At 40.1% G+C, this 10,120-nt stretch overlaps 1 protein-coding gene across 1 annotated transcript in view; it reads right to left on the bottom strand.

Moving 5' to 3' along the window:
- Nucleotides 1–10,120, bottom strand: part of ENAH (ENAH actin regulator) — a 48,190-nt gene that overhangs the window by 5,614 nt on the left and 32,456 nt on the right. Inside the window, 6 exon segments of the mRNA XM_031061956.1 lie at nt 720–798; nt 4,143–4,205; nt 6,574–6,640; nt 8,736–8,784; nt 9,082–9,136; nt 9,511–9,650. Coding sequence (XP_030917816.1) covers nt 720–798; nt 4,143–4,205; nt 6,574–6,640; nt 8,736–8,784; nt 9,082–9,136; nt 9,511–9,650 — 453 coding nt within the window.

Here is a 10,120-nt window from a genome sequence, read left to right as displayed (position 1 = left end):
CCAGAAGCCACTCTAGAACTGGTGAACCAGAACCCACCCCAGAACCAACCAAAACTGATCCATAAACCAACCTAAAGCCAACTACCACTATGTGGGGACATGGTCTAGAAGCAACTAGAAGTTGCTACCAAAGTAAAAGTGGATCTAGAATTACCCACTGAGCTGCAGCCTGCACCAGAATCTCTCTCCCCACTTGGGGATGATTGATCCAAACATGACCTGGAGATCCTTCACCTCCAACTCCACAACTCCCACAGGATTCCTCTGCTCTTGAACTGGAGAGCTGCACAAAATGCAGCATCCCTGGGTGCTCTTCCACCCCCAAACTTGCGACCACAGGTGCTGACATCTGATATTGAAACATGGTGGTACTGCTAGAGCTGCCCCAAGAGCTTGGTGTTTGTTTGGAAACAGAGAAGGAAAGGTTTTCCAGGCAAACTGATTTCCCAGTTCCATTTATAATGTCAACACCATCCTGTGAGTGCTGCCTAATGCAAAAGCAGGAACTTTGGGAGAAACTAACAGGGCTGTCTAAGCCTCCATCCTACAGCTCCAGCTCCTAAGAACACTGACACATGCCTGGGCAAAAATAAAGACTAGTAATTACTAAATCATTAAAACTTTGCAAATAACAAAACATCTAAAAGTTGGTATTAGGCAGCTGCAAGTTCTTATATCCAACTTCCACAGCAACCTTTTATAAAGCATTATCCACATACCTGCTTCAATCTGTCATAATCTAGACCTTCTGACTGTACTCCGTTGGCACTGGGCTGTCCTGTTGGTGTAGATTTTGGTCTGCAGCACAAAAACACATCCAGGAGTTACTGGTTGCTTATTATTACAGGATACATAAGAGATTCCCCCATCAAAATTGCTGACATTTGTCTAACAAAAACATAGTAAAAAATCAGAACGGAAAACAAAAACTGTTGGGAGTGGGAGGATGGGAAAAATCAAGCAGACCCAAAATACCACACAGAATAGAAAGCAACACCCAAGAATGTTTTCCACACGCTGGAAATATTAATTACCATAAGAGTTATTAGTTCAACACAAGAACTTTCAAAGCAGCAGACAGATTTCACTGTCAGTGGTTTCTGATTTCTTCACAATGGGCATGAAAAGCTGAATGCCTTCAAATGTCAAGCACTTTCCTCTTGTAACTGCCTGCTCGTTCAAAAGAGGGTCTGTCTCCCAAGGAAGCACTCCCACTAACTAATGACTGCATGCTGATGATGAATGCTGAGCAATCACCCTGGGGCATTTTCAACCCTTGACAGACCCAAGCAATGTTATCCAACTCCTCTGCAACCTCAATTATTCCATCAGTTGCTTTCTAAAGCTACTGAAAGCAAACACTGTAACAGCACCAAGATTTCTCTTTATTTATGATACTTGAGAGGAAGTTCTAATGTTTTGGACTATGTCATATTTCATGTTTGCTTATGAAATACTCTTCTTTTAGACATCAAAATCTTGCTTACCCTGATCACCTTGCATTTTAAACACAGATTCCAAAAGAAGGGGGTTTTCCTGCCTTTGCACTTCTCTTTCCTGATCCCCTCTTTCATTCAAGGGGTAATTCAGGCTCGTGGACTTACAGAGCTGTGAGCAGAGAAGAGCCTGGATGTTCACAGCAGGAGTACCAAAAGAGTTCTCCCAAGAGGGAGGAATGTTCTGCTGTTCTTAAATACATTTTACACCTTAGCTAACATCCTCCCTCCCTTACCTATAAAACTTCAAGCCAAAAAGAAGCTGTGGATAAAATTCTTGAGAATTCATCTCAAGGGGTTTGGAATTACCACAGTCTGCTAATTTTAAAGGAAGGGCAGAGTGTAAAGTAGACTAAGGTGGGCCCTATTTCATTGCCCTTGTATGTGGCATCTCTGGCCTACACTCAGTGTGTCCCTTCAAAATTCCTACATAGAAGAAATTCATCCAGCACTGCATTTTTCTGCATTTGTTACATGAGGCTGCAGACAGATTTACTGCCACAAAGGTGGATAAGAATGAAAAAAAGACTTTATTTCTTCGTTTGTTTTACAAAATCACTATCTTGAGCTTTCATGCATCTTCCCTTACAAGACAGGAGTTTATCCATAAGGGAATTATCCTATTCTGCTGGTTTTGTTCAGTAAGAGCTGAATGAACCTCACACTGGGTTGTCTGGTTGGCTTTTACAACCTGACAGGAATATGTTCTGACTTGCTAACTAAAGAACACTCCAAGTGTGACTCCAACAGAAAAGGGTGCACACATCAAAATGTTGGTTTGATACTTGTTCTTCCCTGGGGATCACAGACCTCAACTGCCACAGCTGTAAAGAGTTAAGTCCACACAATTTAAATATAAGTTCCCAGAGAGAAATTGCTAATTACTATTCTTGAAACACACCAAAATGAAACACACAATCCACTGAGTAAGACAGAAGATTAAATATTGAGTAACTTGATAGTGAAAGCAGCTGGAAAATAGAATTCACCTTGCAACCACCAGAGAAAACTACAGTGTGCACTAATGCTATGAAGGCAAACCACAGTTTAGGATCTTTTACAGAACGTTTTACATGTTACAGTGCTTAGTTCACTATGGAAGAATTCCTTGCTCAAACACATTCATTGGCCATTGCTGTTTCAGCAGGTACCTGGTATTTAAAGAGTTACTTGCAGTTTACACCTGAAATTGTGAGCCCTGACCTGCTCCAGGCAGAACACTGATTTTTTCAGATAGTTCATAGATGGTTTCTGATCATTTCCATTGACTGTAGCTCTGTTCCCATACACTGTGGCATGACAGCATTTATCCAACATGACTGAAAAAAATCCTCTTAAATGCAGCTCCTGGCAATTGGTAACAGTCACCTAGTGCTGCCTTAATGGAAAAACCCAATCAATAGTATACTTTAATATTTTTTTGAAAATTACTTATGAGTTCAATGTATTAATAAGATGACTTCAAAGAAAAGCTCTACACAAACTGACTGCTTCCTTTTCTTCATATCTTTAGAACAAAAGGTCAGTTTTACCCACCATAACTATCTACTGCTTCTATCTGTTAAAAATCTCCCCAGGAAAGCTTCTTTATGAACACTGCCCCTCAATCTTGACAATGTGCTCACTTTTTGCTTTCCAAAATGCAAGACATTCTTAATTCAAACCCTGAAATACCATAATTAGCAAAACAGATAATTTCTAATCTCAGGAAAATCTAGCTGTGTTCCTCCCCAAGTTATGCTAATTTTTTTTTCCCCTTTTTCAGCCTGAATGCAGCTGTCATTTAGGCAAACATTAACTATTGAAATGGAGTGAATAAAAACATCCCAACGTGGCTGAAGAGCTCTCCCGTGTGGTTTTTCATAGCATTGCCTGACAGGACAGGGAGGCAAGCCTGACAGTCCCTAACACACCTTCAACCAAGCATGCAAAGGAAAGTTCTTATCCATGCCAACATGCAGAATACACCAGCCAAGATAAGTAGCTAGAAGGGGAACTTTTCATACAAAAAGATTAAGTAATCACCACAACGAGTGCCTTCATGAGAAACAAAGCTGGAATTTGACTCAGTAATTCTGAAAGGCTCTGGAACACATTTACCTCTGGAAAGCTCTCAAAGCCTGAAGGGTTTCAATGTCAGTACTTTATGACCACTAGAGAGTGAAACTTAAGATCTCCAGCAAAAAATACACATGATGTTAACCAACTTGTGAATATGTTCCAAGTAGAAATATTAATTAATGTTTTTAAAGTCTTTAATCAAAAAGCAGATGTAAAAACACACCTAGAAAATTAATTCCTGTTCCTCTGTATCTAAACTTACAGTTTTGAAAACCTGCTTCTTAAAACACTGCAAATGGTCCACTAAATCCTGGCATATTCAACAGGAATTTTGTACCTTTGCAGGTTGAGACTGCCAGAAAACCTGGATTTTATATGAATTCATACCTGGTTCTTAAGGCATCTCAATTTGCCTTTGACATTATCTGCTTTTAACCAGTCCAAAAATGGGCTCAACTGGACCAACAAAATGTGGGGGAGGAACCTGGTGGTGCATGTGGTGATTACCAACCCATGTAGAAAAAGTCCAACCCTGAACTGGTCAAAGGGGTTGTTAGGAAGTCTCAAATCCCAACAGGATGATACCTGTTTAATGAATCATAGAACCTGTTTTCAGAAGCAAGCAGATTTTTCCATGGAGATTCCCGTCTATTAGGGGGAGAAACACTACCTTTAAAAGCTATTATAGGTCTTCATTTTGTTCACTTTTAGCACCTTAACCACCATGGGGTTTCAGAAGATTCAAGAGTTCTACTTGCATGTTTCAGGAAATATTAAAAACCCACAGCTTAAGTCTTTTCTGTTTGCTCCAAAAAGCAAAGGCCTGATTTTAGACAGGACACTAACTTGTTTTAAAATACTTCTGACATTCTCTCTGGGTAACAACAACTTCATCCTCTACCTCTGGGGAAGCTCTGAAGAGAAAATTTTGCTGACTTGCCATTTTCTTAAGTGTGCTTTGCTTAATCCTTGCGTGTGACTCACATCCTCCCTGCAGAGGTCAGGTGAAAGAAATCCTCACATCCTACCAGGTGAAAAAAAAAAATCCCCTCCTGGCAAACACAGTGTTAGTGTTTCAAACTGCAGCTCCCCTTGACTAAACAAAGCTAGTTTAACCAGCTGCTTGCTGAGAGAGACTTGGCAAATGTAGAGAATTTAGAGAAATACAAGGATATTCAAGAGAGACTTCTTCTAACAGCTTCTCCTTGTATGAAATTTTCCTCATCCTGGCAGAGCAAGCTGTCAACACTGACTAGAAAATTGTATCAGCAGGCCTGAAGTATGTGCTATGGCACCTTCCAGCAGGTTATGACAGCACTGGGAAAAAAAATTGACATTAAATAAACACAGAATTCTTATTTTGGATTAGAGTATACACCCAGGGAAGTTCACGTCAAGTTAAATTCTATCTGCATTTTCCACTGGATGAATGAAGACAAAAGCTCGATGGAGAGAGTGCCCCAATAAATCTAAGAGAGATCTTAAAAATCCTCTGTACTCCTCTAGGTCAGAAAATATTTTTCAACAGACCTCAGCAACCTCTGAATTTCACCAGCTGGAAAAAGATCAGAGGAACTGGAAGCATGAAACAGTTTACAAAAACCTACTGTAGAATCAAGACTTCAGAACATCCCAGACTCCCCAAAAGAGTCAGATATTGAGAGTTGACCTACTTATTAATCCCTTTACCCTATGGATAAGCAATTTGAGCAAAGTATCTACAGCCAAAGGGCTAGGTCAGCACCTGTCTCACACAACATGAACACTAAAATGTTCTTTAGGACTCCTTACCCCAATTATTTCTGTGACAAGCTCCCCCTCAATGCCACCTTTTGAAGCAGATTAAAATATCAGCACAAGGGACCTTGGTCAAAGCAGGTCAGAGCTACTGGGGAGGAGGGGGAGAGGGCAGGGAAAGCCAAGGCCAAAGGTGATGCAGGATTCTGTTACGCTGACAGGGTGGCAGAGGGAACACCACCACCAATGGCACCTGCTTCTGGACAAAAAACACAGCAAGCAACCAGAACCAAGGCTGCAGACACCTCAAACTCCTGGATTTATTCTAAAATAGAGATACTTTCTTCACAAGTGTTGCATTTTAGAACTGAAGACCCCAAGGGCATCCTCAACTACAAGTGAGGTCACTCACAGAAGAATTGTTTTTAATACTCTGATCATCAAATCTTTTATAGCTGTGTCCAACAGCCAGATTGTAATGGGAATTCAAGTAATTTCAAACACAGCATTCCCAAGTTGAACATGTTTCTCTTGCTTTCTCTCAGGAAATTCAGGTAACTTCCTCAGATTATCAGGGGTCAGAACACTTTAATCTCTGTGTACACAATACACAGGAATTCTAAATGAACAAGCCTTCTGCCTAAAGTAAATTACAATCAAAATATATATCCAAAAACTCACTAAAGTAGCCATTTCACTTGCTGAAAATGCCTTTCAAAACAATCCCTACCAGAGTTCCAGCTGACAAGTTATCAAAGATTGGTTGATGCATTGAAGGATGTAAAACATTTCTATACTTCTTCAGGATGGACTTTCTTAGATTGGTACGAGAGCTACTGAAAATTGTCACAGAATCAAAATCTTACCAAGATAACTGAAATATCCACAGAGGCATTCTGTGAGTGGCAGAGAAATAGAAAGAACACCTATTCTCTAGATTTACTACTGAACATGTGAACTGCAGCACTGATTCAGACTTCAAATAAAAAATTAAACATTGCTGTAGGCAAATATAGACCTGATTAATTCAGGTTATACACCAGCAATTGTTAAAAGAAACTTTTTTGGGTAAAACTTTTGATTTTACTGTCAAAAATTTCTCTGATCAGCATTCTCCAAAAGTAACTTTTCATTCCTACTTAAAACTACTAAAAGCAGTTTCACAACAGCAATTTTAGACTCATAAAGATGATCTTTACTATTCTAGTCCAGTATCTTTAGCAGCATGTGCAACAATAACAAATGTAAGGAAAACCAGCTGGTACAAAAAGGGGAGTACCTGGAAATAACAGGTGACTTGCTTCCATTCACTGTATTTGTCCTTTCCCAAGGCTTCCTTGTTAGTTCTGAAAAACAGAGTGAAGAGATGAAAAACTGTTTTTTTCTATCCACTGTGTAATTTATAGGAGGAAACTTCAAGCATCTGGTAATTCAAGAGCTGCTTGGTGTTTTGCTCTTTTTATTGCATTGCTTTAGCTCCTTCACATTCAGCTACCTCTTGTTGTAGTCATCTGTGAATTCAAGTGAGAGCATCTTGGAAGTATCACTGGTCTCCCAGACACTGTAAATGCCATTTGATTCTCAATCTAGCTGGGAGAAGGTCTGCCTATATTTTACAGGCATTGGATTTATTTATAGGTATTGGATGGCTTCAGTTGTGAAACATGGAATTATGTAACCAGTCAGCTGCAAACACTTGAGGAATAGGTTTCTAAGCTAAAGGAGTTTTCTTAAACTCTTAATGATAGAAAATTAATTCAGAGCCAGTTTCAGTGAAATGCCAGATACAACCTGACACAACTAGAGTATCTTTCAGCAACAAGAAAGAAGGAGGTTCATTCCTTACAACCTGCACAAGTTAAAACAGCCTTTCTGTAGTGTGGATTGTTATTAATTGCTATCATTACTTACTCAGGACTTCAGTGTGCCAGTGATCTTATTAATCTTCACTTCAGATTTGGGGTTTGTTTGGTGTGCTCCCTTTCTTTCATATTGCTTAGCTCTGCTAAGCTGGGCAAGCAGAGAGGCAGAAAGGCCCTTGCAGAGTTTCTTATTGACCAGAAAATTCCCTGGGATGCAGCTGGATACTGAGAACATCTAAATTGCAGAAGTCTGCCAGCACAGTCTGTAACCCATCCAAGTGCAGGCTACTTATGCTAGTAATAAGCCTTAAACTTAATTTTATACACTAGTTTTCAGGACTTGTCCTGCCATAGGAGTTATTTTAGTAGGATTTTAGCTATATCTCCAAAACTGAGAAACTTATGCTGTGGCTGCAGTTTGCTCAAGGATGCCAAGCATTCCTCTTAAAACACTTTAAAGACCTGTTCCAGTGATGAGGCTCAGCATTACCAGAGCATCTCACAGCAAGAAACAAAGAAAACTTTCTCAACTGGAAGGGAATGGTCAAATTCTGAATGCATTTGACATTTTTAACAGGTTTGGTGAGGCTTCTTATCATCACCAATTAAAGAAACCAGTTCCAGAGGTTTTAATTTCCCTCTTTTTGGGCCTATATTACTAGAAGTGTTCCAAAAGCAGTAATTTTCCTAAGGCTAATGTCCTTTCTGTTTAACAGAATGTGTTTAACAAAATGAAGCAGACTCTTGTAAAAGAAGAGGAAAAAAAAGGGGTGTGTGTGTGAAAACCTTGATTTGTGTGATGTCATTTATTTCCTTGCAGTCTGAGTTCTCTAGATGAGTGCCTGTATCTCAGTACTAAGTTTGCCAGTTATTTCCATCTGGACACATAACTCCTAGCACTCCTTTTTATTCCCCAGCCAGGTTTTGTTCACACTACAGCAGTGGTTTTCAATATTAAGGTCTGCACATCATCAAGTGGTTGAATCATCTGGAGGAGAAGTGCACACATGGGCAAGCAATCAGCAGAGGAAGCTGGAACAGACTGAAAGTTGGTGTATTCATTATCCAGTTATTTCCTTTCTGCTTCCAGTGCCTTTTGGGGTGACAGACTGCAGGGTTAGATGGCACAGACCCCCCCTTTTTGCAGGTATGTACTGAGAGGTGCACAGGGAAACTGAGGGTACAACAAGGGACGACTAAAGGACAGGAAAAGAAAGTCTTGAGGGTCTCTTGCGAGACAATAATTTACAATATTTTACATCTGCATGCTGACAATACCTCTTGGCCAACTGCAGAATGTGTAAGTTTTCCTCACTGACTGTGTTGGCTACACAGCTCCAAACACTGCCTCTTCAGCAGAGGGATCATGGGCAAAGAATTTCAACACTCTGCATTTATACTCTATTCACTTATGTTCTTTTCATCTATAATCTTCTGAACCAGGATCCATTCTACAGCAAAATCCTAGCTGTAATCATGGGAGAAGAGGCAGGTTCCAAAATTCAGCAGAGCTAACCAGGATTTGTCACTAGATTTTAGCATTACAGAGTCCCAGAGTTCACAAACCTGAGCTACTTACCAGGTGTGCTTGTTGAAGAAACCTTAGAAGATGAAGACTCTGATTCTTCCTGATTAAAATGGAGAAGAGAGGGAATAGGGAGAGAGGAGGGAAGGAGAAAAATAATCTTTTTAATCTGTTAGATTCACAAGAACCAATCTCAACTGTTTCAATATTTCAGTTTTTATATATATATTTAAAATGGCTCTGCACAACTGTATATAGAAAATGAGCAAGCACTTCACAGAGGAGTGGTTATATGTATATTGTATACAGTGAAGTATAAATAATCCCTTGTACACCACTGGAATCTCTCTGCTAATCCTTGTATTGAGTAATGTGAATCAGATAAAATTTCTCAACTCACAGCTTTATCTTCTTTCTGCTCTGGTTCTGTTGATCCCTTTTCAGCAATTCTTCTCCTGTAAGCAGAGACAAAATTCAGCAAGCTCATTGTGGCTTTAAGATGGAAGAATGCTGTTTACTGCAATTAAAGACTTATACAGCCTCATGAAAATTAGTGTTTTAAGAAGTACTTTCAAAACACCTTCAAAGGCAAAGCCCTCCTGCCAAAGCAACTGGGCAATTTGAAGTCTGCATGCCCCCCTTGCTGCTGCACAAAGGCTTACACAGAAGTACTGGATTACACTCACATAAAAATGGCTATTCATGAAACATGATCAGCTTGCCAAAGCAACCCCGAGCTGCTCTCCATCTGATCCTCAGCCAGCTGCAAGCCCAAATCCCACCTGTGTGATGACTAAGCAGCTGGAGCAGAGCAGAAACAGCTCCTCACCTCCTGGCCAGCAGGGCACTCATTTCTTCCATCAACCCACTGCCTCCCAAGGGAAGGGGTCCATTTCCACGGCCACCGTCTGTTTTGGATGAAGCAGAGCCTCCTCCTCCTCCTCCACTCGAACTGGAGGAGTCTTCACCCTTCAGAGCACACAAAAAGACAGCAGATGTGCCAACAGAATGAGAGCTGACTTCATGGAACCAGCAAAGTTCACGTGCAAGAAAGGCATTTGCTGGGAATGTCCCGACAAAGGCAGGAATAATGAATCTGACTCCATGTTCTCAGAAGGTTAATTTATTACTTTATAATATTATATTATATTATATTATATTATATTAAAGAATACTATACTATACTAAAGAGTACAGAAATGATATTAACTCAATGCTAAAAAGATGATAATGAAAACTCATGACTCTTTCTAGAGTCCTGACACAGCTTGGCCTCAATTGGCCAAAGAGTCAAAACAACTCACACCAGAATGTAATGACTCCAAACACATTCCACATGTGATCACAACACAGGAGAAGTAAATGAGATAAAATTGTTTTCCTTTTATCTGAGGCTTCTCAGCTTTCCAGGAGAAAAATCCTGGGTGGAGGGCTTTTTT

Source organism: Geospiza fortis, unplaced genomic scaffold (assembly GCF_000277835.1).
Source record: "Geospiza fortis unplaced genomic scaffold, GeoFor_1.0 scaffold88, whole genome shotgun sequence".
Lineage (NCBI taxonomy): Eukaryota > Metazoa > Chordata > Aves > Passeriformes > Thraupidae > Geospiza > Geospiza fortis.
This window is presented reverse-complemented; position numbering and strand designations above follow the sequence as displayed.